This window comes from Ranitomeya imitator, chromosome 4, assembly GCF_032444005.1.
Source record: "Ranitomeya imitator isolate aRanImi1 chromosome 4, aRanImi1.pri, whole genome shotgun sequence".
Classification (NCBI taxonomy): domain Eukaryota; kingdom Metazoa; phylum Chordata; class Amphibia; order Anura; family Dendrobatidae; genus Ranitomeya; species Ranitomeya imitator.
Genome location: NC_091285.1, coordinates 506,072,393 through 506,099,512, shown reverse-complemented (window position 1 = coordinate 506,099,512; position 27,120 = coordinate 506,072,393). Strand labels below are relative to the sequence as shown.

General features: G+C 45.9%; 1 protein-coding gene across 2 annotated transcripts in view; it reads right to left on the bottom strand.

Annotated features, from left to right (window-relative positions):
* GALK2 (galactokinase 2) overlaps positions 1-27,120 on the bottom strand; it is a 507,611-nt gene that overhangs the window by 469,601 nt on the left and 10,890 nt on the right. For both annotated transcript variants that reach the window (XM_069766040.1, XM_069766041.1), the window contains exon 2: positions 8,123-8,211. In XM_069766040.1, coding sequence (XP_069622141.1) covers positions 8,123-8,211 — 89 coding nt within the window. The remainder of the gene's footprint in view (positions 1-8,122; positions 8,212-27,120) is intronic.

Here is a 27,120-nt window from a genome sequence, read left to right as displayed (position 1 = left end):
CTGTAAATACAGTCAGTATATAGTTTTCCCTATTTTCCAGTAGCCAATCACATTTGGGAGACTCCCATTTTAAAAACGGATCCGTCATGAAAACGGATGCAACGGATGGTAAAAACAGATGCAACGGATGCAACGCATACAGCATTTCGACGGAACCGTTTAGCGGATTCGCGATGGATCCGTCGAAATAGTGTGTGCGTTGCATCCGTTTTTCACTATTTTTGACGCATCCGTTTTTTTCACAAAACGACGCATTTTGACGTTTCCACAAAAACGCCAGTGTGAAAGTAGCCTAAGTGTGGCTGGGAAAAAAAAATTGGAGGTGTTGCATGAGGTATCAGGGATCTAAGATAAAAAGTCTTACACAGTTCCCTTAGCCACCATATCTTAATTGAAACTTCAATTACTCACTCTAAATGCTGGCCCAGACCCTGAAATAACATGGCCTAGTGCTTACTGATGCTGTGCCATTCTAAAAGGTCTACTGTGGGTAAGTTGATCAGTCAAATACATGCATTACTATCCTTAAATTTTTCTACCAATAGTAGTCTACCAAGCTGATATTTGTGCCATTACCAAATTTCTACTGGGTCGATTCAGGCTGGGTCAATTGATGCCACTTTTCATGATGTCTGCTCTTAATTTTAGCTGTTTGAGAAGATTTATGTCACCTCTTAAGGTGTGGAGTATAAGTTTAGCTTGGCCTCCCACTAAGCTTAATGCTGTTCTGGTACGTTCTTTGAACCGTTTGGTAAACCTGCTCATTGAACATTTAACCCCTTAGTGACAGAGCCAATTTGGTACTTAATGACCGAGCCAATTTTTACAATTCTGACCACTGTCCCTTTATGAGGTTATAACTCTGGAACGCTTTAACAGATCCCGCTGATTCTGAGATTGTTTTTTGTGACATATTGTACTTCATGATAGTGGTAACATTTCTTCGATATTACTTACGATTATTTATGAAAAAAACGGAAATATGGCGAAAATTTTAAAAATTTTGCAATTTTCAAACTTTGTATTTTTATGTCCTTAAATCAGAGAGATATGTTACGAAAAATAGTTAATAAATAACATTTCCCACATGTCTACTTTACATCAGCACAATTTTGGAAACAAAATTTTTTTTTGTTAAGGAGTTATAAGGGTTAAAAGTTGACCAGCAATTTCTCATTTTTACAACACCATTTTTTTTTTAGGGACCACATCACATTTGAAGTCACGTTGAGGGGTCTATATGATAGAAAATAACAAAGTGTGACACCATTCTAAAAACTGCACCCCTCAAGGTGCTAAAAACCACATTCAATAAGTTTATTAACCCTTTGCGTGCTTCACAGGAACTGAAACAATGTGGAAGGAAGAAATGAACATTTAACTTTTTTTTGCAAACATTTTAATTCAGAACCATTTTTTTTTTATTTTCACATGTGTAAAAACAGAAATGTAACCATAAATTTTGTTAAGCAATTTCTCCTGAACACGCGAATTCCCCATATGTGGGGGTAAACCACTTTTTGGGCGCACCGCAGAGCTTGGAAGTGAAGGAGCGCCGTTTGACTTTTTCAATGCAGAATTGGCTGGAATTGAGATCGGACGCCATGTCACGTTTAGAGAGCCCCTGATGTGCCTAAACAGTGGAAACCCACCACAAGTGATACCGTTTTGGAAACTAGACCCCTTAAGAAACTTATCTAGATGTGTGGTGAGCACTTTGAACCCCCAAGTGCTTCACAGAAGTTTATAAAGTAGAGACGTGAAAATAAAAAATCGCATTTGTTTACACAAAAATGATCTTTTCGCCCACAAATTCTTATTTTCACAAGGGTAACAGGAGAAATTAGACCACAAAAGTTGTTGTGCAATTTCTCCTGAGTACGTCAATACCCCATATGTGGGGGTAAACCACTGTTTGGGCGCACCGCAGAGCTTGGAAGAGAAGGAGTGCCGTTTTACTTTTTCAATGTAGAATTGGCTGGAATTGAGATCGGACGCCATGTCGCGTTTGGAGAGCCCCTGATGTGCCTAAACAGTAGAAACCCTCCACAAGTGACCCCATTTTGGAAACTGGACCCCCATGGAACTTATCTAGATGTGTGGTGAGAACTTTGAATGCCCAAGTGCTTCACAGGAGTTTAGAATGCAGAGTCGTGAAAATAAAAAATATTTTTTTTCCACAAAAAAGATATTGTAGCCCCCAAGTTTTTATTTTCACAAGGGTAACAGGAGAAATTGGACAGCAATAGTTGTTGTCCAATTTATCCCGAGTACGCTGATGCACCATATGTGGGGGTAAACCACTGTTTGGGCGCACAGCAGAGCTCGGAAGGGAAGGAGCGCCGTTTTGGAATGCAGACTTAGATAGAATGGTCTGTGGGCGTTATGTTGCGATTGCAGAGCCCCTGATGTACCTAAACAGTAGTAACCCCCCACAAGTGACCCCATTTTGGAAACTAGGCCCCCCAAGGAACTTATCTAGATGTGTGGTGAGAACTTTGAATGCCCAAGTGCTTCACAGAAGTTTAGAATGCAGAGTCGTGAAAATAAAAAATATTTTTTTTCCACAAACAAGATTTTGTAGCCCCCAAGTTTTTATTTTCACAAGGGTAACAGGAGAAATTGGGCCACTAAAGTTGTTGTCCAATTTATCCAGAGTACGCTGATGCCCCATATGTGGGGGTAAACCACTGTTTGGGCGCACGGCAGAGCTCAGAAGAGAGGGATCACCATTTGACTTTTTGAGCACAAAATTGGCTGTCGTGTTTGGAGACCCCTGATGTACCTAAACAGTGGAAACCCCCCAATTCTAACTCCACCCTAACCCCAACACACCCCTAACCCTAATCCCAACCCGATCCATAATCCTAATCACAACCCTAACGATAATCACAACCCTTACCCCAAAACAACCCTAATGTCAACCCTAACCATAACCCTAATCAAAACCCTAAATCCAACACACCCTTAATCCTAATCCCAAACCTAACCTTAACCCTAATCCCAAACCTATCCCTAATCCCAAGCGTAACCCTAATGCCAACCCTAATCCAAACCCTAACCCTAATCCCAACTCTAACCCTAACTTTAGCCGCAACCCTAGCTCTAACTTTAGCCGCAACCCTAGCCCTAACTTTAGCCCCAACCCTAGCCCTAACCCTAAATTTAGGCCCAACCCTAACCCTAACTTTAGCCCCAACCCTAGCCCTAAGGCTACTTTCACACTTGCGTCGTTTTTGCCCATAGACTTGTATTGCCGACGGATCGCGACGTGCACTGGATCAGTTGTGTTTTGGCAGATCGTCGGCACAAAAAAATCGTTCAATGTAACGTTTTTTTGTACGTCGCGTCCGCCATTTCCGACCGCGCATGCGTGGCCGTAATTCCGCCCCCTCCTCCCCAGGACATAGATTGGGCGCGGATGCGTTGAAAAACTGCATCCGCTGCCCACGTTGTGCACAATTTTCACAACGTGCGTCGGTATGTCGGGCCGACGCATTGCGACGGCCCCGTACCGACGCAAGTGTGAAAGCAGCCTAACACTAAATTTAGCCGCAACCCTAACCCTATATTTAGCCTTAACCCTAACTCTAAATTTAGCCCTAACCCTAGCCCTAACCCTACCCCTAATTTTAGCCCCAACTGCTTTCTCCTGCCGGCCGGCAGATGGCGACAGATGGCGGGCGCACTGCGCATGCGCCCGCCATTTTGTTTCCCAAAGAAGACGCCGGCGGGCAGGAGAGGATGCAGGAGGACCCAGGGACACAGGTAAATATAATAGGGTCCCCGAATCTCCCTATTTCTATGTCCTCTGATGTGCGATCACATCAGAGGACAGAGAATTACACACCACTTTTTTTTTTTTTTTTGCGATCGCTGGTAAACAGTTAATTACCGGCGATCGCAAAACAGGGGTCGGTATAACCGACCCCGATCATGTTCTTTGGGGTCTCGGCTACCCCCGGCAGCCGAGACCCCAAAGATCCTCCTGGTGCCAGCCGGCATTTTTTTGCCCGAAAAAATTGGCGGCGCCCATCGGGAGCCACGAGGAGCACCGGTGGAGACAGGTGAGTATTGGGGGGCTATCTGGGACCCCATTTCTCTGTCCACTGATGTGCGATCACATCGGAGGACAGAGAAATTAAAAGGGAAATTTTTTTTGCAATTGCCGGTAAACAGTTAATTACCGGCGATCGCAAAAGCAGGGTCGGTAAAAAAAACCCCGAATCATGTTCTCTGGGGTCTCGGCTACCCCCGGCAGCCGAGACCCCAGAGAAAATCAGACTCTGGGGGGCGCTATTTATTTTTTCCACAGCGCCGTTAATTAACGGTGCTGTGGTTTAAGTACCCTTAACTGCCGCCGTTAAAAGGCGTATCGGCGGTCGTTAAGGGGTTAAACTTTCGGCAAATCGAACCAAAACAAACCTTGAAAGGTTCGCTCATCTCTAGTGCTGAGTGTGTCGTGGTGTGATTTATGCATACTTTATAGCCTAGAACAGAGGCTGAGTGCTGGATTGAGTGAGATAAAGTAACCCTTGCAGGCGCACCCCGCGTCATGTGCTGAGAAGTGTGTATGTGACACAAGTTATATGGGGCTCATGCTGTATATTGGAGGCTATGTGGGGCTCACGCTACTTATAGAGTCTATGTTGGGACTCATACTGTATATAGAAGGCTATGTGGTTCTCATACTTTATATAGGAGGCTAGATGGGAGCCCTTATCTAATATATAATTGCCTAGAATACTACTTCCTGCAATTTGTGCCAACTTCCGTGGCTTTGTCCGGAGCTAATGTCCGGAGCTAATGTCCGGAGCTAAAGTCCGGAGATTAATTGCCTAGAATACTACTTCCTGCAATTTGTGCCAACTTCCGTGGCTTTGTCCGGAGCTAATGTCCGGAGCTAATGTCCGGAGCTAATGTGCGGAGCTAATGTCCGGAGCTAATGTCCGGAGCTAATGTCCGGAGCTAATGTCCGGAGATAAGTGACGTCAACAGTGTCCAGTGTCTGATTGGTTGCCGCCTGCTGCGAGCGACCAATCAGAAATGTGCCGTACTGTGACACACTCCGCCCGCCATTTTGGTGTGATTTTTGAATTTTTACCTCACAGCAAGTTTCTACTGCGTGGAGGCGGGCCCAGTGACGTTGCTCTTCAAGCTCCTGCCGAATTTCGTCAAAAAAATGATAATACCATTTACCAAAACTATATATATTTAGTTGTGAAGTGGTTCAGTGACATTTTCACACCAATTTTGAACTTTTGTTTGGTGTTTTCTCCATATACTGCCTATTATTCACTGACTGTTATACTGAGAGACTGCCGTTTATTAACCTCTTCTTTGCCACATTGGGTATATTGCTCTATTATTTGCCACATAAGCACATTGTCCATTATTGCCCAGCAATTTCTCTGCAATATAAACTGCCTATTTATTAATATCTGCATTACTGCAAAGAACTATTGCCTATTATTAACTGGCTATTTTCCTACTACCTGACACTGCCTCTTATTAACCTGTTGTTTGCCACCACCACGCTTAAAGCTGTTTAGCTTAGCCAACATGAGCTCTAATAGTAAGGATACTAATGACACAGAGCCCAAAGCTGCTGATGGCGCACGTAAGATTAGGTCTGATAGAAAGTATACTAATAATGCAGAGCAAAAAGACGCCGACATATTATTTATTATTTACATTATTGTTCTTAAGCAAAGAACCGTTGTTGTGGCATTTGCCACAACACGCAAAGTTGTCGTCTGATGTCTTTCATCCCTCCCCTCATAAGCATGTTCATGGATCCTGTGTAACTGTACCTTAAATAACAAGAATTGTCAAGAGCTGGTGAGTGCAGCCATTTTTTGTTCTTTCTTACTATTATTTATTAATTGTATTATTCTTACATTTGAATAAATAAAGTATATATGGATTCTAGACTCCCGATTCTTTAGAATCGGGCTGCCATCTAGTCTACTATATAATTGTCTAAGGGTCACTTCCGTCTGTCTGTCCAGGATATTCATTGGTCGCGGCCTCTGTCTGTGATGGAAATGCAAGTCGCTGATTGGTCTCGCCAGCTGCCTGTCATGGCTGCCGCGACCAATCAGCGACGGCCACAGTCCGATTAGACCCTCCCTACTCCCCTGCAGTCAGTGCCCGGCGCCCGCTCCATACTCCCAGCAGTCAGTGCACGTCGCCCGCTCCATACTCCCCGCAGTCAGTGCCCGGCGCCCGCTCCATACTCAAAGCATAGATGAATGAAACTTGGCACTCAATTTTTGAGAAGAAAAGCTTCTTAGTTTATTGATGCATCCAGACCAACAAAACCGCTAAACGTTTTCGGTCCACACCGGACCTTCGTCAGAGCGTTTCTTAGACATTGACTGGATGAGGAAGCTAATGAGCGTCAGCCAGAGCACGGGATATAGGAGCTGCAGTCTGCTGCAGGATCACAAAGGAAGGTGAAGCGCCAGAGGAGAGGCACAAAGCCTGGAGGGAGTAACGGCGCTGGATCCTGAGCGCTAGTAGTGCAGAGCACCGCCAACCCTCATATCTACTGAGTGCCGTGTTTCCTTACCGTACCATACTCAAAGCAGTCAGCGCCCGCTCCATACTCCCCGCAGTCAGCGTTCGCTCCATACTCCCTGCAGTCAGCGCCCGCTCCATACTCCCCTCCGGTCACAGCTCACACAGGGTTAATGCCAGCGGTAACGGACCGCGTTATGCCGCGGGTAACTCACTCCGTTACCGCCGCTATTAATAGTCCACAGGGTTGTGTGACCAAGTTTTTACTATTGATGCTGCCTATGCAGCATCAATAGTAAAAAGATCTAAAGTTAAAAATTTAAAAAAACAAAAAACCTGCTATTCTCACCTTCCGTAGTCCGACGATGCGCTCCCGCCAGCTTCCGGTCCCAGAGGTGCAATGCGAAATTACCCAGAAGACTTAGCGGTCTCGCGAGACCGCCAAGTGATCTGGGTAATTTCGCAGTGCATCCTGGGAACGCAAGATGGCTGCAACCGCGCGCATCGCCAGAGGTTCACTGGATCTACGCTGGATCCCGCCGGGTGAGTATATAACTATTTTTTATTTTAATTATTTTTTTTAACAGGGATATGGTTCCCACACTGCTAAATACTATGTGGGCTGTGTTAGATACCGCGTGGCTGCTATATACTACCTGGCCAGTGTTAGATACTATGTGGGCTGTGTTCTATACTGCATGGGCTGTGCTATATATTATGTGGCCAGTGTTATATACTGCGTGGGCTGCGTTATATGCTACATGGCTGCTATATACTACGTGGGCAGTGTTATATACTACGTGGCTGTGTTCTATACTGCGTGCTATATACTACGTGGCCACTGTTAGATACTATGTGGGCTGTGTTATATATTACGTGGCCAGTGTTACATACTACGTGGGCTGTGTTATATACCGCGTGGCTGCTATATGCTGCGTGACTGCTATATACTGCGTGACTGCTGTATACTGTGTGCGCTGTGTTATATACTACGTGGGCTGTGTTATTTACTGCGTGGCCTATATTAACGCATCGGGTATTCTACAATATGTATGTATGTATATAGCAGCCACATGGTATATACCACATGCCACGTAGTACTTCTATATACTACGTGGCCTGTGCTATATACTATGTGGCTGCTATATACATACATACATATTCTAGAATACCCAATGCGGGCCACCATCTAGTGGTATATAAGGGGCTATGTGTGAGCTCTTACGGTATATAGGAGGCTGTGTGCCGGCTCTTACGGTATATAGGGGGTTGTGTGCTGGCTCATACGGTATATAGGGGGATTGTGTGTCGGCTCATACGATATATAAACGGATGTCAGCATAATTAATTCTGCTCAATATTAAGTGATACAATTACGGTAATATTAATATAAAATAATTATAAATAATATTAGTCATGTTCTCTCATGTTGCCCCTCGGAAAAATGAATTGCCCACTCCTGCTGTAGGCTCTTACAAAAATAAAAGAAAGATGGGAAGATGCAGAGGGTTCAGCTACGGTTTCTTACTCATATGGCACATTTACACTGTACATCATTGTCATCACTCACGTCTGTATTATATGTCATTATGCATGTTACCTATTAGGTTGACTCTTCCTGGTGCCCGAGCATAAAACAATGGTTCACTACCAAATTTAGAGATAAACTTTTCCTTCAGCGCCAGCAACCTGCAGATTAAAACATAAAAGCATTTCAGTGTTAAATGAATACGTTCATATTGCAAAAAGCACAACCCGTAATCAGATTTACCTTTATGGACACTCTGTAAACATACTACAGTGTGTATAAGCATTTGACACACTAGCTTATCAGACATCACATACAATTTCAGGTTTCTGTTTAGTACCACAAAAAAATATTAAATTTGTGCAATATGACAATTCATAGCTTCATAGCTTCTGTCATAGCTTCTGTTCTTGATGGAAGAAAACAGTAACAATCAGATTACCTCCATATAACCTCTGTGCTCTTAATTCAGTCAAACAATATATACCGTATGTTGGTGAACGCAGTGTTACATATTTCGATGTCGGAGTAATATGTACAAATATGAAGCAAGCTCCCTCTAGTGGCTGCTGGCCCACTTATCTGAAGTACATGTCTAGCCATCTTATGGGAGACTGTTTTCAACCAACTTTAGTAGCTTTTTTAGCTTCAAAACAAAACAAAAATATAAGTAAACCATTGACAGAATTGCCCGAATGTCATTGATTTCATCAGTCTTGGACTGGCCCACAGGAAAACAGGTAAATCCTCAGGTGGGCCTCCGTGAAGGAATAGGGTCCTCACTCCTATAAGAGCAGCAGGGCCGAACTGGGACTAAAATTCAGCCCTGGTATTTGAAGTTACACGGGCCCACTTGTCACATGGTGACTGTATAATATCTTTGTACACTTGTAGGCAGGGCCGGTTTTAGGCAAAGTGGGACCCTAGGCAAAGTTTAAAATGGGGCCCCAAATGCTAACATATTGCACATCACACGAAAGCATTTCGGTTGTATTTACATGCGCTGATCTCAGGCCGCTAAATGAGTTTGATGGACAATACTGAAGTTGTTCAACGCTAGTTTCCCGGCCTCTTTCCACCATCTGAGAAATAATGATGGGAGAGAAAGATCACTAATAGATCACCATACAGTATCATGTTATCAGCACATCTACAGTTTACAGAACAATGATTTTTGTTCCAGCAAAAACAATCTGAATATGCAGCATTTTACTTGTTTAGTATAATACACCCCATAGTCCTCCATATATTGTAATGTGCACCAGTTCTCCATGTAGTATAATACACTCCCTATAGTCCTCCATATATTAAAATACACTGCTCAGTCCTCCATATAGCATAATATACTCCTCATAGTGCTCCATATAGTATAATGCACCGCCATAGTCATCCATGTAGTACGATTCACTTCCCATAGTATAATGCACCCCATAGTTCTTCATATAGTATAACGTATTCCCCATAGTCCTCAATACAGTATAATGCATCCCACACATAGTATAATGCAGCCACCACCCTACAGAATATAATGCAGCCACCCCAGAGTATAATGCAGCCAACCCAGAGTATAATGCAGCCGCCCCATAGAATATAATGCAGCCCCCTCATAGTTTATTGCAGCCCCCTCATTGAGTATGATGCAATCACCCCTCAAAGAATATAAATACAATACAGCCCCCCATAGAATATAATGTAGCCCCGAATAGAATACAATACAGCCCACCTCCCCACAGAATATAATGCAGCCCCGTCAAAGAGTATGATGCAATCATCCCTAAAATCTAATACAGCCTGCCCATAGAATATAATACAGCCCACCACACCATAATATATAATGTAGCCCCCATAGAATATAATACAGCCTCCCCCATAGAATATAATATACCCCCATAGTATATAGAAAAGCCTGCATAGTATATAGCACAACCCGCATAGTATATAGCACAACCCGCAGAGTATATAGCAAAGCCCGCATAGCACATAGCACAACCCGCATACCATATAGCACAACCCGCATAGCAGATAACACAGCCCACATAGTAGTATACAGCACAGCCCACGTAGCAGTATACAGCACAGCCCACGTAGCAGTATACAGCACAGCCCACGTAGCAGTATACAGCACAGCCCACGTAGCAGTATACAGCACAGCCCACGTAGCAGTATACAGCACAGCCCACGTAGCAGTATACAGTACAGCCCACGTAGCAGTATACAGCACAGCCCACACAGTAGTATGTAGCACAGCCCACATAGTAGTATACAGCATAGCCCACACAGTAGTATACAGCACAGCCCACACAGTAGTATACAGCACTGCCCACACAGTAGTATATAGCACTGCCCACACAGTAGTATATAGCACTGCCCACACAGTAGTATACAGCACTGCCCACACAGTAGTATATAGCACTGCCCACACAGTAGTATATAGCACTGCCCACACAGTAGTATACAGCACAGCCCACACAGTAGTATATAGCACAGCCCACACAGTAGTATACAGCACTGCCCACACAGTAGTATATAGCACAGCCAACACTGTATACAGCACAGCCAAAACAGTAGTATAAAGCACAGCCCACATAGTAGTATATAGCACAGCCCACACAGTAGTATATAGCACAGCCCACATAGTAGTATACAGCACAGCCCACACAGTAGTATATAGCACAGCCCATACAGTTGTATATAGCACGGCCCACATAGTAGTATACAGCACAGCCCACACAGTAGTATATAGCACAGCCCACATAGTAGTATATAGCACAGCCCACACAGTAGTATATAGCACAGCCTACATAGTAGTATACAGCACTGCCCACACAGTAGTATATAGCACAGCCCACATAGTAGTATACAGCACAGCCAGTATCTCCCCCCCCCTCGAAAGGCCCCACAGTCCAGTATAAAAGAAAAAAACCACACACACTCCTCACCTCTCCTCGTGCCCGCGTTGCTCCCTGCTCCTGTCTCGGCGGCTGCCGCTGCACTGCCTGGCACACAGTGAGTGCGCGCGCACCCGCAGTGTCAGAGGCAGAGCGGGGAATGATGGGAGAGGGAGCGACAGCAGACGCTCTCTCCTCCATCATTGCATTCAACTGTACCGGCGTCATAGACGCCAGTATAGTTGAATGCGGCGGCGGGCTGGCGGCGCTGGTGGGGGTGGGGGGTGAGTCGGCGTGCAGTGGCCCACTACTGGCACCGGCCCTTCTGGCATTTGCCAGAACTGCCCGACGGCCAGTCCGGCCCTGAGCAGCAGTATGTACAGACAAGGGCAACATCTCATAATTTATGTAACATTCTACCAAGTTTATTATTATTTAGAAGCATAGGTAACTTTGTGACTGAGGGTCATGTAGCTGAGCAGTGGGCCCTCAGAATCAATGTAACCAGTGGGCTCTCAGCACTGGTTTCATCTGATGGATATATACTAATTTAGTTCATTGTATATAACTACCTTTCTTAAACAGGCACAAATATACATGCAAAAGACATTGCAGTAAGTAGGCGACTTTGAGCTTAGTCACTCACAATGCCTACAGCAAAATCAGCTCCTTTTATCCACATGAATTTTCCAGGTTGCTGGTCCCCAGTACTTGTTATTTCTTATTGTTATAGTGCTGTTTATAAGCAGAAAGGGAACACAATCTCACTTTGTACCTATAGTGTGAAGAGTCAAAATATCATAATTTGCAGATCTTGATGCCCCAAAGGTCCAAAGCAATGCCCAATAATATGACCTTATACAAGGTATCAAAGTACCGTAAGCTTAAACACCAAAAACTGTTATAGGAATACAAAGCAAGGTGCTGATCACACTATATATTTGCAATACAGTCCATATATACTAGATAAAAGCTGAATTCCGTTGCCGTTTGCTATTGTGAAAAATGAAAAATAAAAACCAGCGTACATAATACAATTTCAGTCATAATGGAAGTTGCATCCTTTTCTTCCTGATACCTTAAAGGAGTCTGACAGTAAGGCATGCCCTCCTCAAACTGCATATATGAGGGTACAGGTCTTTGAAATGTAAATCCATCAACACCTTTATATCTTTTATCTATTGCTGCATACCTGAGAAAATCGTAGTTACTTACCGATAACGGAATTTCTCTGATCCCATGACGGCACCACGGAGGGATCCGCCCTCAGGGACAGGAAACCTACAGGTGAAAAAGGCGGTACCTCTCTTCCACATCAGTTGGTTTACAGAGACTCCAGCTGTAATTTAAACGGTTAAACTAACAAAATATATTTTAATTTTAAGCTTATAAGAGGCACCGCGTGACTAAATATTAATAGATAAATCTAGTGTGCACACCCACACGTGAAGGGAGGGAATGTATGGGTGCCGTCATGGGATCAGAGAAATACCGTTATCGGTAAATAACTAAGATTTTCTCTTTCACCCATGACCGCACCAGTGAGAGAATTTCATAGAATGTACATTAGGGGGGGACCACTGCCTCCAGAACCCTTCTGCCAAAGGTAAGGTCTGAAGTAGAGGTTACGTCTAGCCGGTAATGATTAAAGAACGTAGAGGGAGACGACCAAGTGGCTGCTCTACATATCTATTCAATAGAAGCTCCAGCTCTTTCTGCCCATGACGTCGCCACCGATCTGGTTGAATGAGCTCTAATCCCCTCTGGAATGGCTTCATTACACGAGGAATACGAAAGGAGGATGGCGTCTCTTATCCATCTCGCTAGAGTGGCTTTTGATGCTTTATGTCCCTTCTTTGGACCCTGAAAGCAGACAAACAGAGCCCTATCCTTCCTACACTCCCTCGTGGCTGACAGGTATTGGGTTAAACACCTTTTAACATCTAGTGTGTGTAGGAGTTCTTCCTTTCTATTCCTGGGGTTGGGACAGAAGAAGGTAAGGAGATTTCCTGTGATCTATGGAAACGTGACGCCACTTTAGGAAGGTAGGATGGGTCGGTCCTAAGGACCACTCTGTTATCTAGTATCTGGGTTAAAGGCGTGTATGCCAACAAAGTCTGTACGAGAGTCTCGTATATCACTAATCCTGCGAGCTGATGTTAGTGCTACGAGCAGAGAGGTTTTGAGGGACACGATTTTAGAGAAGCTTGTGACAACGGCTCGAAGGGTGCCCTGGTCAATGCAGAGAGTACCAAGTTTAGATCCCAGGGAGGTGTAGTGCAGTGGAAAATGGGTCTAGATCTACCTGAGGCTTTAATAAACCTCATTACCCAGTGATTCCCTGCTAAGTCGTAGTTGTAAAGGGCTCCTAAGGCTGCAACTTGAACTTTAAGTGTGCTTGCTGCTAACCCCTTTTCCAACCCCTTCTGAAGGAACTCTAGCACTTCTTTGATTGGGATCTCTCTGGACAGACTGGCACCTGAGACTGACAAAAATCTCCTCCAAACCTTCCCGTATGCCCTAGTAGTGACAGGTTTCCTACTTGAAAGGAGAGTAGGAACTAGGTTTGCAGAGAATCCCTTCTTAATTAGAAGCCCCCTTTCAAATTCCAGGTCGTCATATGCAAGTTTTTTACTTGTGGATGATTCACCGGCCCCTGAGACAGAAGGTTCGGGATGTCTGAAAGAACCCAAGGGTCTGTTATGGACATTATCCGTAGCCACAGAAACCATGCTCTTTTCGGCCAAAAGGGTGCTATCATAATTACCATTGCCCTGTCCTCCCGAATCTTCCTCAATACTAAGGGAATCAATGCTATTGGGGGAAAAACATAGGCCAGATGAAAATCCGAGGGGATTGAAAAGGCATCTAGGGTTACTGGGCTCCCCCATGGGTCGAGTGAACAGAAAACGCGAGTTTTCTGGTTTTGACTGTTTGCGAATAAGTCTATTTCCGGGAGACCCCAAAGCTGTACTATGTGGTTGAAGACCCCCTGGTTCAATTCCCACTCCCCTGGCCTCAACTGTGCCCGGCTTAAAAAAATCTGCGGCTCGATTTTCTGTGCCCGTGATATCAACGTCCGATAAAGAGGCTAGGTTGGACTCTGCTGATAGCAGGATGGATGTCGTTACTCCCATCAATGCCCAAGACCTGGTGCACCCTTGGTGATTCAAATATGCTACCACCACTTTGTTGTCTGAGAGCACTCTCACGTGATGGGATTGGAGAGTCTAGAAAGTGGTTGATAGCACACTCTACCGCCAGGAGTTCTTTCATATTTGAAGAAACAAGTTTTTTCTCTTCCGACCAACGACCCTGAGCAATTTGATTGTCTAAATGAGCCCCCCAGCCCCAGGGACTTGCGTCTGAAGTCAGAGTTACAGATATTGGCCATACCCAAGGGACGCCCCTTGCTAGGTTGCCAGGATCCACCCACCAAGCTAGGGAACATATTGTTTTTGAGGAGATTTTTAAACGCTTTTCTAAATTCCCTTTAAAGCGAGGCTCTGCTTCTAGTATCTCCCATTGTAGGTCCCTGGTATGACTTTGGACCCAATGGACTGCTGGTATAGAGGCCCTCGTTGATCCTAGTATGGACATCGCTTTGCGCAAGGTGATGACCGGGGATCCCCTCAGTTGAGCTACTGTGTCATGTTTGAAATTTTCCCTTCGGGGAGACGGCATTCTTGTCTGATTGAGTCTATCGTTATTCCTAAGTACTGTTGTTCTTGGGATAGGGTAGTTCTTGACTTTGCTAGGTTCAACATCCAACCTAGACTTGTCAGGGATGTCATCACTTTGTCCAACTGTTGACTGCAGTGTAGAGAGGATTGCCAATTACCAGGAGGTCATCCAGATATGGCACTATTAGTATATCTTGCTCTCTTATGTGAGCCATGACCTCCGCCATCAGTTTCGTAAAAACCCTTGGGGCTATGGCAAGACCAAACGGGAGGGCTTTGAATCGGTAATGTTTTAATTCCCCCTGCATCATTACCGCCACCCTGAGGAATCTCTGGTGGTCTACATAGATTGGTACATGGTAATATGCATCCTTTAAATCGATGACAGTCAAAACAAGACGGATAAAGCGTTCTCACATAAGTTTTTATTGTTTCTATTTTGAAACTTTCCGTCACCAAGAATTTCTTTAGTTTTTTCAAGTTTATAATTGTTCTGTAAGTTCCATCTGGTTTTGTCCGGAGAAACAGAGGAGAGTAAAACCCCGTGCCTTTCTCCTCTTGTGGGACTTTTTGTAGGACATTTTTCTTCAAAAAAGTCTGTACCTCTTTCTGAAGGGCTAGTTGTTCGGCCTCTATTTTCCTTTGCAGGGTTATGACAAAGTGATGGAACAGGACACACCCTCATTGGGGGTTGTTTTTTGTTTTCAGGTTTATTAAACATAAAGCCTTTTCCCTTATATATTTTGTCTTCCTAACCATCTTTTGGGAATTTAGGGGGCTTCCTGCGCATAAATCTCTTGCGCCAAAAGGGCCGTCTTATAGGACTGGTTGGGAAACCCTTGGAAGGCCTTTTCTTATCCTTTGCCTTTTCAAGAATGCCGTCCAGGGTAGGCCCAAATAAGAATTCCCCTTCACAGAGAATGGAGCATAGCTTGGACTTTGTTTGCAAGTCTCCCGGTCAACTCTTGAGCCATAAAGCTCTTTTGTCACATTAGAAAAAGAAGCAGATCTTGCCGCTAGCCTAACCGAGTCTATAGAGGCATCCGCTAAAAATGCAGCTGCTCCTTTCATTATTGAGACTGAGTCAAAAAAATGATTCTCTTGGAGACTTATGTTTTAACTGTGACTCTAGGTGGTCTAGCCATACCATTAATGCTCTGGCAGTGCATGTAGCTGCTACAGCTGGTTTTAATCCTCTTCCGGCCACCTCCCAAGAACCTTTTAAGAACACCTCTGCCTTTTTGTCCATAGGATCCTTCAGGGTCCCCATGTCTTCAAAGGGCAAGGCAAATTTTGTAGACGCTTTTGCAATAACAACGTCTAGTTTTGGCGCTTTTCCCCAGAAAGAACAGACAGGATCATCGAAGGGGTATTTTCTCTTTGGGGTTAAAGGGAAGGTACCAAGTTTGTAGATCATTAATAAATCACTGTAATGTAGCATAACATGCTGCTATAACCAAGTTTTAAATGCATGTGAAACAGATTACGTGTGTAATATGAGTTTAAAGATGGCACTGGGGGCTGACATCTTGGTTTCACAGCAGTTCACGACACTATCAGTGTCATTTTACGGCACCCCATGGACATAGGAGATAATAGACCAGTGCTGACCCTATCTCTAACATTGTAGCTGCTTTAGCAGTGAGCTGGGCACGCCTCTGTGGGCTGCACAATTCACTGCTGTAGGTGTGACTGGCCGCCATTTTATTATAGCCCAGTGCTGTCTGCCGAGCTTCACTTACTTTCTATCGCAGGAGAGAAGCACTCACTGGAACCAGAGGATGGGGAGTGCGGGTGATTTATCTCCATGCTCCTCTGTACTCCAGGCACTGCACTGCACTGCACGTCCTGGGCAGAGATCCTCTGCTCTCACAAGCTGCCCTCCCTGTGTGCTTCTCCTGCCCTGTCTCTGCCTCCTCACACACAGACCCTGTGATCTCTGGTAAACTGCATTCACAGCCTGCCTCTCTCTGCCATACAATGCATCTCTCCCCTCCCTCCACAATGCCTGGCCATTCTCTGCAGACCTGGATCTCCTCCTTCTTATCTTATTGAGGGAGGAGTCACAGACAGCTCTGCTGAGATAATGCTGCTCCATACATAAACACCACATGTCTTCACTTTTCCTCCAGTCCACCATGCTGCTGAGCCCACTGTGTTCAGCTTTTTTGTAAACTCTGTAGCTGTGTTTCTGATGCAGTAACTGCTGGTGATAGCAGATCACAGGGCAATCTCACACAAAATGGCTCTGCCCTATGATGCTGCTCTTCATTCTGCCCCAGGGATATTAGACCACCCAAAAGGGGAGGGAAATGGTGATGTCGGCAGTTACTGCACCAATTTTCCAGCTAACAGTAAAGGTGGTAAGTAGGGTTCAGCGAAACGGGTCGGCCATTTTCAGAAGTCGCCGACTTTTGGCAAAGTCGGGTTTCATGAAACCCGACCCGACCCCTGTGTGGGGTTGGCCATGAAGTCGGCGATCTTCTGAATCTGGAATCGGAATTCCGATACCGATTCCCGATATGTTTAAGATATCGGGAATTGGTATCGGAATTCAGATTGGTCGCGTGACGCCCATGTGACCGCTCACGCGACCAATCAAAAGCCGTGACGTCATCGAAAGGTCCTACAAGCGCTGATTCTTAGGAAGGAAGGCTCCCGGTTACAACCAGGGCGCATCCGAGGGTGAGTATAGCAATATTTTTTTTTTTTATTCTTTATTTTACACATTAATATGGATCGCAGGGCCTGAAGGAGAGTTTCCTCTCCTTCAGACCCTGGGAACCATTAGAAACCCAATGCACTGCATTGGGTTTCGTGTTTCGGCCGACCCCAACTTTTCTATAGGATCGGCCGATTTCACTCGACCCGACTTTTGAAAAAGTCGGGTTTCATGAAATCCGACCCGATCCTATAAAAACAAAAGTCGCTCAACCCTAGTGGTAAGTCTTACTATAGCTGCTTGAGGTCTAAAACGGAAAATGCTCCCCCTAGTGGTCAATATATACATTTGTAAAAAAATATATACCATAATATTTTTCATACAGAAATGTTTGCAAACAGTGCAAACATTGCATTAATACATTTTATTTACTATTTTAAGCTTAATTTCACAAAAAAACAAACTACAAAAAAACTGGTGGCACCTTCCCTTTAAGAGAACTTTTTTCATTTAATGGGAACGACCTCCGTTTTTTTTGTTCTAGGCCACCAAACATCAAATCTTGCGCGTTTTTTTTGGCCCGCGGCTCTACCAGCCCCATTGTTGCCCTAACCGCTTTTACTAAAGCATCAGTTTCTTCAATAGGGAAACAATTGTGACCCCTCTCCGAGGATGAGGAGGATGAGGGTGAAGAGAGTGAACTGCTTGAACTGGAATGGTCGCTATCTTCCTCACTGGAACTTAATTCCGGGAGTTTTAATTAGCTCTTTCAAGTCAGATGCAAATCTTGGGGACTCTTCGCATATGGTGTTCTCTATGCACATAGTACAGAGCTTTTTCACCCACGTAGTGGGCAGCTCCACGGAACAGATCGCACATACTCTGTGCCTAACTTTTGCGGTACACTTCTTTCCCTAAGAAGACACAATAAACCCCATTTTAGAAGGGGGACTTTCACGAAGATCACTTACCCTCCTGCTGTAAGGGGAATACCGGTTCTGGCGTAGGAGTTGTCTCCATTACTTGAACCGCTGCTGGCATTTCGGATCCACCAGAGCCTCTCCTGCGCTGGGATCCTGAACTGCAACGCTGAGAGGAGGCATCTCTCTGCTGCTGTCGCTGCTGCGGTCGATGGCGCTTCTTAGGAGGGGACTGCAGGATCTGCTCAGCCAGTTGCTCCCGGAAATGCCTCCCCTTTTAGGCTATGTTCACACGTTCCTGATTTCCCTGCTGTTTTTTCTGCACTAAAAACCGCAGCTCTTGGCAGAAAACGCAGGTGCGTTTTTTGGTGCGTTTTTGGTGCGTTTTTTGATGCGGTTTTTAGTGCGGTTTTTTATGCAGTTTTCTCTGCAGAGTCTGTGTGTTTTCTAGGAAATTTTTTAGGGTTAAAATGGAGGAAAATACCCTAACCCTACCCCTAACCCTAACCCTACCCCTACCCCTAACCCTAGTTCTAACTGTAGTGGGGGGGGGGGGAAATAAATTCTTTATTTTATTATTGTTACTACCTATGGGGGTGATAAAGGGGGGGGGGTCATTTACTTTTTTTTTTAATTTGATCACTGTGAGGTTATCACAGTGATCAAAATATGCCTGGAACGAATCTGCCGGCCGGCAGATTCAGCGGGCGCACTGCGCATGCGCCCGCCATTTTGGAAGATGGCGGCGCCCAGGGAGAAGACGGACGGACGGACACCGGGAGGCCCGGTAAGTATAAGGGGGGGAGATGAGGGCACGGGGGGGGGGGGGGCGTCGGAGCACGGGGGGTGGCATCGGAGCATGGGGGGGTGGGATTGGGTCACGGGGGGACAGCCACACTCCGCCCACGCACTTCCTGCTGCAGCGGTTCTGCACCACAAACCGCAGAAAACCCGCAGATATTTTTTTCGTCTGCGGGTTTTACTGCGGGTTTGACCCTCACAATGGAGGTCAATGGGTGCAGAACCGCTGCAGTTCCGCACAAAGAAGTGACATGGTCCTTCTTTTTTACCGCAGCAATTCAGCGTGGCTTTTTTAGTGAATTTCCACAATGTGGGCACAGCGGTTCCTGTTTTCCATAGGGTAACATTGTACTGTACCCTGCATGGAAAACAGCTGCGGACCCGCAGCGGCAAAATCGCGGCGGTTCCGCAGTAAAAAACGCATTGTGTGAACATGGCCTTATCCTTCCTGCGGGCGGCGCGCCGCAGCATCCATTACCCAGAGTGCAGCACACCACCCCGGAAACACCTACTCACGCCTGCGCACTCTGGATTACCCAGAGATGCTTTGCGGCGCAGGCGCGCGCTTCACTTTTCCAACTTTCAGCCCTCAGGAGGAAGCGCCGGGCAGCTGCCGATGCCCCGTAAGTCGTGGCACTTCCATGTGGGTAGCCACCACCATCTCCTCCTGGCCCTAGGTGGTCCAGCAGCATAACGCCAGGAGACTGCCGCCCCCTATTACCGGCCATAGAGATTTTTTTAAGGGAGAGGCAGACTGGACCATGCTTCACTGCCTCTCCCCCTGCCTACACACGAAGCCCGCCGACTACGGAATCCTGGCCTTCGGAGGGGAGGAAAAGACCACCAGGTCCGAGGCAGGGCCCCCCGCTGCCTATATCGGCCCGATGGACCCCCAGCATCCCACAACGACTTTCCAGGTATGCTGCAGGTTCCCCGTCAGGGACAGGAAACCGAACTGATGTGGAAGAGAGGTACCGCCTTTTTCACCTGTAGGTTTCCTGTCCCTGAGGGCGGATCCCTCCGTGGTGCCGTCATGGGGGAAAGAGAAAATAATGATTTAATTCATATGCAGATGAAGCATTAAGTGCTCTGGAGCTGACCGAGCACTTAACGGGCCTCTACAGCTTGTTTTCCTGCCCAGAACCAGCCTCTGTAGCTTGATGATTTCACTGTCTGATTTCCTTGCCTTCACATCAGATGGACCATACGTTATCAATCAAGCTTAAAAGGTTGGTACTTGGCAGGAAAACAAGCTTGGAGGCACAGGTTTCTTAAGGTACCGTCACACTCAGCGACGCTGCAACGATATAGACAACGAGCCGACCTAAACTAGATCCCTGGAGCGTCGCTGTTTAGGTCGCTGTAGAGACGTCAAACACAGCAACTCCAGAACGATGCAGGAGCGATCCAGTGACGTAACAGCGACTCACTTTTTGTTATCGCTGGTTGTTAGCTCCATGTAAAACGTTGCTGGCGTCGTTGCTTTTGATATCAAACATTATTATTATTATTATTATTATTATACATTTTTATAGCGCCATTTATTCCATGGCGCTTTACATGTGAATACGGGGCAAATATAGACAAATACATTAAACATGAGCAGATAACAAGGCACACGAGTACATAAGGAGGGAGGACCCTGCCCGCGAGGGCTCACAGTCTGCAGGGGGTGGGTGAGGATACACTAGGAGAGGGAAAAGCTGGCTGTGCGGCTGTTCAGTAGGTTGAGGATCACTGCAGGCTGTAGGCTTGTCGGAAGAGATGAGTCTTCAGGTTCTTTTTGAAGGTTTCTATGGTAGGCGCAAGTCTGATGTGTTGGGGTAGAGAGTTCCAGAGTATGGGGGAAGCACGGGAGAAGTCTTGGATGCAGTTATGGGAAGAAGAGATGAGAGGGGAGTAGAGAAGGAGGTCTTGGGAGGATCGGAGGTCGCGTGTAGGTAGGTACCGGGAGACCATGTCACAGATGTATGGAGGAGACAGGTTGTGGATGGCTTTGTATGTCAGTGTGAGGGTTTTGAACTGGAGTCTCTGGGCGATAGGAAGCCAGTGAAGGGCTTGACACAGGGGAGAGGCTGGGGAATAGCGGGGGGACAGGTGGATTAGTCGGGCAGCAGAGTGTAGGATGGATTGGAGTGGTGCCAGAGTGCTAGAGGGGAGTCCAGAGAGTAGGAGGTTGCAGTAGTCGAGGCGGGAGATGATAAGGGCATGCACTAGCGTTTTTGCAGTGTTGCGGTCAAGGAAAGCACGGATCCGGGAAATATTTTTGAGTTTGAGACGACAGGAGGAGGCAAGGGCTTGGATATGTGGCTTGAAAGAGAGGGCAGAGTCGAGGATCACCCCGAGACACCGGGCGTGTGGGACTGGGGATAGTGAGCAGCCATTGACATTGATGGATAGATGTGGTGGAGGGGTAGAGTGAGATGGGGGAAAGATGATGAATTCTGTTTTGTCCATGTTCAGTTGTAGAAAGCGAGCAGAAAAGAAGGCTGAAATGGCAGACAGACAGTGCGGGATTTTGGTAAGCAAGGAGGAGAGGTCCGGTCCGGAGAGGTAGATCTGCGTGTCGTCAGCGTAGAGATGGTACTGCATACCGTGGGATTCTATGAGCTGTCCCAGGCCGAAAGTGTAGATGGAGAAGAGTAGGGGTCCTAGAACAGAGCCTTGAGGAACACCGACTGACAAGGGGCGAAGTGAGGAGGTGGTGTGGGGGAGGGAGACACTGAATGTTCGGTCTGTCAGATATGACGAGATCCAGGAAAGGGCCAAGTCTGTGATGCCAAGGGATGAGAGGATTTGTAGCAAAAGGGAGTGGTCAACAGTGTCAAAGGCAGAAGACAAGTCCAGGAGAAGGAGGACAGAGTAGTGTCGCTTGCTCCTGGCAGTTAGTAAACATGACGATACACGCCGACCTGGCGACAAAATAAAGTTCTGGACTTCTAGCTCCGACCAGCAATGGCACAGCGGGATGCAGACCGCTGCTGCGTGTCAAATACAACGAGATCGCTATCCAGGACGCTGCAAAGTCACGGATTGTTGTCGTTCTCTTTGCAAAGTTGCTGAGTGTGACAGTACCTTTAAAGGCCCCTTCACATTAAGCGACGCTGCAGCGATACCGACAACGATCCGGATCGCTGCAGCGTCGCTGTGTGGTCGCTGGAGAGCTGTCACACAGACAGCTCTCCAGCGACCAACGATCCCGAAGTCCCCGGGTAACCAGGGTAAACATCGGGTTACTAAGCGCAGGGCCGCGCTTAGTAACCCGATGTTTACCCTGGTTACCAGCGTAAAAGTAAAAAAAAAAAAACACTACATACCTACCTACCGCTGTCTGTCCCCGGTGCTCAGCTTCTCTGCACTCCTCCTGTACTGGCTGTGAGCACAGCGGCCGGAAAGCAGAGCGGTGACGTCACCGCTCTGCTTTCCGGCTGACCGACGCTCACAGCCAGTACAGGAGGAGTTCAGAGCACAGCGCCTGGGACAGACAGAGGTAGGTAAGTATGTAGTGTTTGTTTTTTTTAACTTTTACGCTGGTAACCAGGGTAAACATCGGGTTACTAAGCGCGGCCCTGCGCTTAGTTACCCGATGTTTACCCTGGTTACCAGTGAAGACATCGCTGGATCAGTGTCACACACGCCGATCCAGCGATGTCCACGGGAGATCCAGCGACGAAATAAAGTTCTGGACTTTGTTCAGCGACCAACGATCTCCCAGCAGGGGCCTGATCGTTGGTCGCTGTCACACATAACGATTTCCTTAACGATATCGTTGCTACGTCACAAAAAGCAACGATATCGTTAACGATATCGTTATGTGTGAAGGTACCTTAAGAGCTCTATCACACTCAGAGCACTTAACTCCTAATTTACATATGGATTAAAACTCTTAAACAGCAACAAATAGAAGATGTAAAGGTGTCAAAAGATTTAAATTTAAAAGGCCTACATACCAGTATTTGAGCTTTGCTAGGGAGAGGGGGAGGAGGGGAGTTTTAATGGTATGGCAAAATATGGAGCAAAGCAGCAAAAAAGGATTCATAGGTAGAGATGAGAGAACCAAAACTGTAATGTTCCGGGCTCGTACATGTTACTAGGTGCTGTAGCACTCCGAACACTGATTTCTCCCTGAGAGCTCCCCTAGCCCTTACGACAACCATTTTACAGCACCAAAGTTCAGGTCTCCATTGACTTCTATGGGGTTCGGGTAGAGTTCTGGTCATAGCGAGAGAATGCAATTTGACTGGACCATGTGACAGTACCCTTAGGCTATGTTCACACATAGCGTCGGGTCCCTGCGGGTTCTCCCGCAGCGGATTTGATAAATCTGCAGGGCAAACCCGCTGCGGTTATCCCTGCAGATTTATCACGTTTTGTCCTGCGGTTTCCGCTGCGGGATTTACTCCTACTATTGATGCTGCATATGCAGCAATATGCAGCATCAATAGTAATGTTAAAAATAATAAAATAATGATATACTCACCCTCTGACGTCCCGATCTCCTCGGCGCTGCACCGCCGCGGTCCGGTTCCAAAGATGCTGTGCGAGAAGGACCTTCGTGACGTCACGGTCATGTGACCACGACGTCACCACAGGTCCTGGTCGCATAGCAAACCTGAGACCGGACGGCCGCGTGCAGCGCTGGGAGGGGAGTATAGCTTATTTTTTATTTTAATTCTTTTTTTTACCCACAAATATGGTTCCCGGGGCCTGGAGGAGAGTCTCCTCTCCTCCACCCCGGGTACCACCCACACATTATCCGCTTACTTCCCGCATGGTGGGCACAGCCCCATGCGGGAAGTAAGCGGATCAATGCATTTCTATGGGTGCAGAATCGCTGCGATTCTGCACAAAGAAGTGACATGCTGCGAGTTGTAAACGCTGCGTTCCCGCGCGGTTTTTCCTGCAGCATGTGCACAGCGGTTTGCGGTTTCCATAGGGTTTACAGGTTACTGTAAATGCAATGGAAACTGCAGCGGACCCGCAGCTGCAAAATCGCCGCGGTTCCGCGGTAAAAACCGCTAAGTGTGAACATGGCCTTATTGTGTGCCGTTGCTGTCCCTATTACAGTGATGATTTTGCTGTAAATGCAACTATTTTTCGTGGCTAATATATGTGTCCCTGGACAATGTAACAATGTGACCTTGGTCAATTTCCATTTTTAGTATTTTAGAACTGCTAGTCTACATCAAGTATATTGGTGGTCTTATTGTTGCCACTCATTTCATGAAACAAGGCAAATATGAATAAAGACATTCATTTTGAGTCAACTATAGATTTTGCATCCCATTCCCATCCTATAGTCATACTGGCATATTGGATAGGCATATAAGCAAAGTATATTCCTTGCGGAATTCTAATCTGGGGTGCAATACATATTTAAAAACACATTCTTGCCTTGATCTTTGACACTTATCTCTAAATATTAGTATTCCCTCAATAATCTGTACCCGCCTGGTTCTGCAGAATCATTTTTATAGATTCTCTTTCAGTGCATGTTACAAGGCATAGTCTAGCTGGCAAATTGAGACTTTCGAGTTATGGGGAATTGCTTGGAGGAAATTGCAGCCAATGTGAAATATCAGTTTCTTCGATTTAACTGCTGCATGAGACTGCCAACCGCTGCGAGCAAACTGCAAAACAGTAATTAAAATGCTGTGGTTGGGTACAAAAGATATCATTATATTGTTATTGAGCAGAGTGTTGCCTCACAATGATTTGACAAGATTCTACCATTTACGTCATTCATAAAGACTATGTAGTTTAGGTGCCAAAAGGAGATTTACCAGTTTTTGCAATGTGAAAATCAAGTTACGACAGAGAAAATAAAAGACTAATTGAATCACAGATAGATCGTGAAGGAAGGAAAGTACTGGCACCAACTTACTAATTGCTAGTTAACGAAGCATGAGTAATGATTTTACGTTTGTATGCAATCTACCACACAGAATTAGCTGTGCAAACAACAGCAGATCATTAGCATGTAACCAGCAATCATTCAGATCAGTGCAATGCTGGAGAGAAGCAGATTCTAATGCTGGGTGCACACATTACGCATTTATTCAGGTTTTCAACCAGGCAGTTTTTACGAGTGAAAAATTGGCAAAATGCAATACTGCATAAGTTTTGACCTCAGTATAAATTTAAACCATCAAGAGAACCATTTGTAGGCAGTACCAGATAGCCCAATCATCAAGTGGATCGGCTAAGCAGTACAAAAAAATGGGACACTCCTAAATACAGCCACCAATCCATATATGTACCATACTTCCAAGTACTATCCCCTCTCCCAAAAGTGCTTACCCATGCTAACGTTCAGGCAGGAACACACGCCACTCCGCCACCCGATGCTGCCTAAACGTTAGCATGGGTAAGCACTTTTGGGAGAGGGGATAGTATTTGGAAGTATGGTACATATATGGATTAACAGGACAAGCTGCCTTATACATTGATGTCCGCCCCCTTTACTCCCATGTGGGATTTATAGGCACTAGCACTTTATATTATGCCCTTGCCCGTTTTAGCCAGGACACATTAGCCATCATCTACCTGTCCTTTGCTGTTTGTGTCTCTTTGACTTATTTTTTACACACTATGTCTACTGTTTGATGAAATGTTTGTGTATTTATCATGTATGTAATTAAAATTATACCTTTTTAATTACTTGTGGGCTTAGTACTCCGTTTCATTTTGTATTGGTATATGTTTTGACCTCACAGTGAAAAAGGTCTCCTGTAGATGTACACAAGAACTACAGTATATTGTTAGTCAATGAGGACTACATACACCGCACCATTAAAACTACCTGCCTAATATTGTATACACTATGCGCACATTTATTAGACGAGTGAGTATTTTGATCCTATTATCATTTTTAAGCAGATTTTCTATCTCCAAGCTGAATAAGGCCTCTTTCACACATCCATGTCTCCAGTACGTGTGGAGACAGTTTTCACACGTAGCAGAGACACTGAAACATGTAGACCCATTCAAATGAATGGGTCTGTGCACATGTCAGTGTATTTCCAAGGACCGTGTGCCCGTGGGCAAAACTCACTGACATGTCCATTTTTTACCGTCAGCACAGGCTGCAAAACGTCCCGTACACAGAAAACACAAATTGATGTCCTCCGTGTGACACGCATTGGCACCGGGGAAGATGCATTACAGTAAACGCTGTTCCCCGGCAGCGGGTGCTGAAGACGGCTCTCATCATTCTCCCCTGTTAACCAGCCATAGTAAAGCAGACTACTGGGACTGGTATTTCAGGCGGGTAAGGATTCAAACTTTCCAGCCTGATAATACCAGGCTGCAGAAGTCTGCTTACCTTGGATGGTTAGCAAAAATAGTGGGATCCCCTCCAAAAAAAATAGCGTGGGGTTCCCCTAATTTTGTTAACCAGCCAAGGAGAAAGCAGACAGCTGGGGCCTGATATTGTCAGACTGGCTAGGCCCACGGATTTTGGCCCTCACCAGCCTAAAAATAGCAGCCCTCAGCAGCCCCACAATTGGCACATCCAAAGATGCGCCAATTGTGGCACTTTACCCGGCTCTTCCCACTTGCCCTGTAGTGGCACTGGTGGCAAGTGGGGTTTATATTTGTGGGGTTGATGTCACCTTTGTATTGTCAGGTGAATAAAATGTTTGATGGTTCTGTAATCACGGCCCAAAATCTTAGTGCTGCATCCGTCTGTAAGACTTGTGGCAATTTTTTACTTTTCAGAGTCAGCTAAATTTTTTCTATTGACCCATTCTGCCTGAGGAAAACAAGCTGCCTAATAATTCTGCACTCCTTGATAAAGAGTGGTACTATTCTTAGGCCTTACACTCCTCATTACGTAGATACACATCTTCTGATCTGCTTCATCCAATAATTACTCAAGGTTAGGCCTCTTTCACACGTCCGTTTATTTCCAGTACCGGAAAAAAACGGTTCTGGGGATGTCTGTGTGTGTAATATTTGTAGCACACACTTGGCAACAGTGTGCTGCATCAGTACCACACAGATGGCCGCCGGGGAAGAAGCGCTACAGTAAGTGCTGTTCCCCAGCGGCCAGTGCTGAAGACGGCTCTGATCATTCTTCCCTGCTCTGCCGGCAATCAGCGCGAGCAGAAGAAAA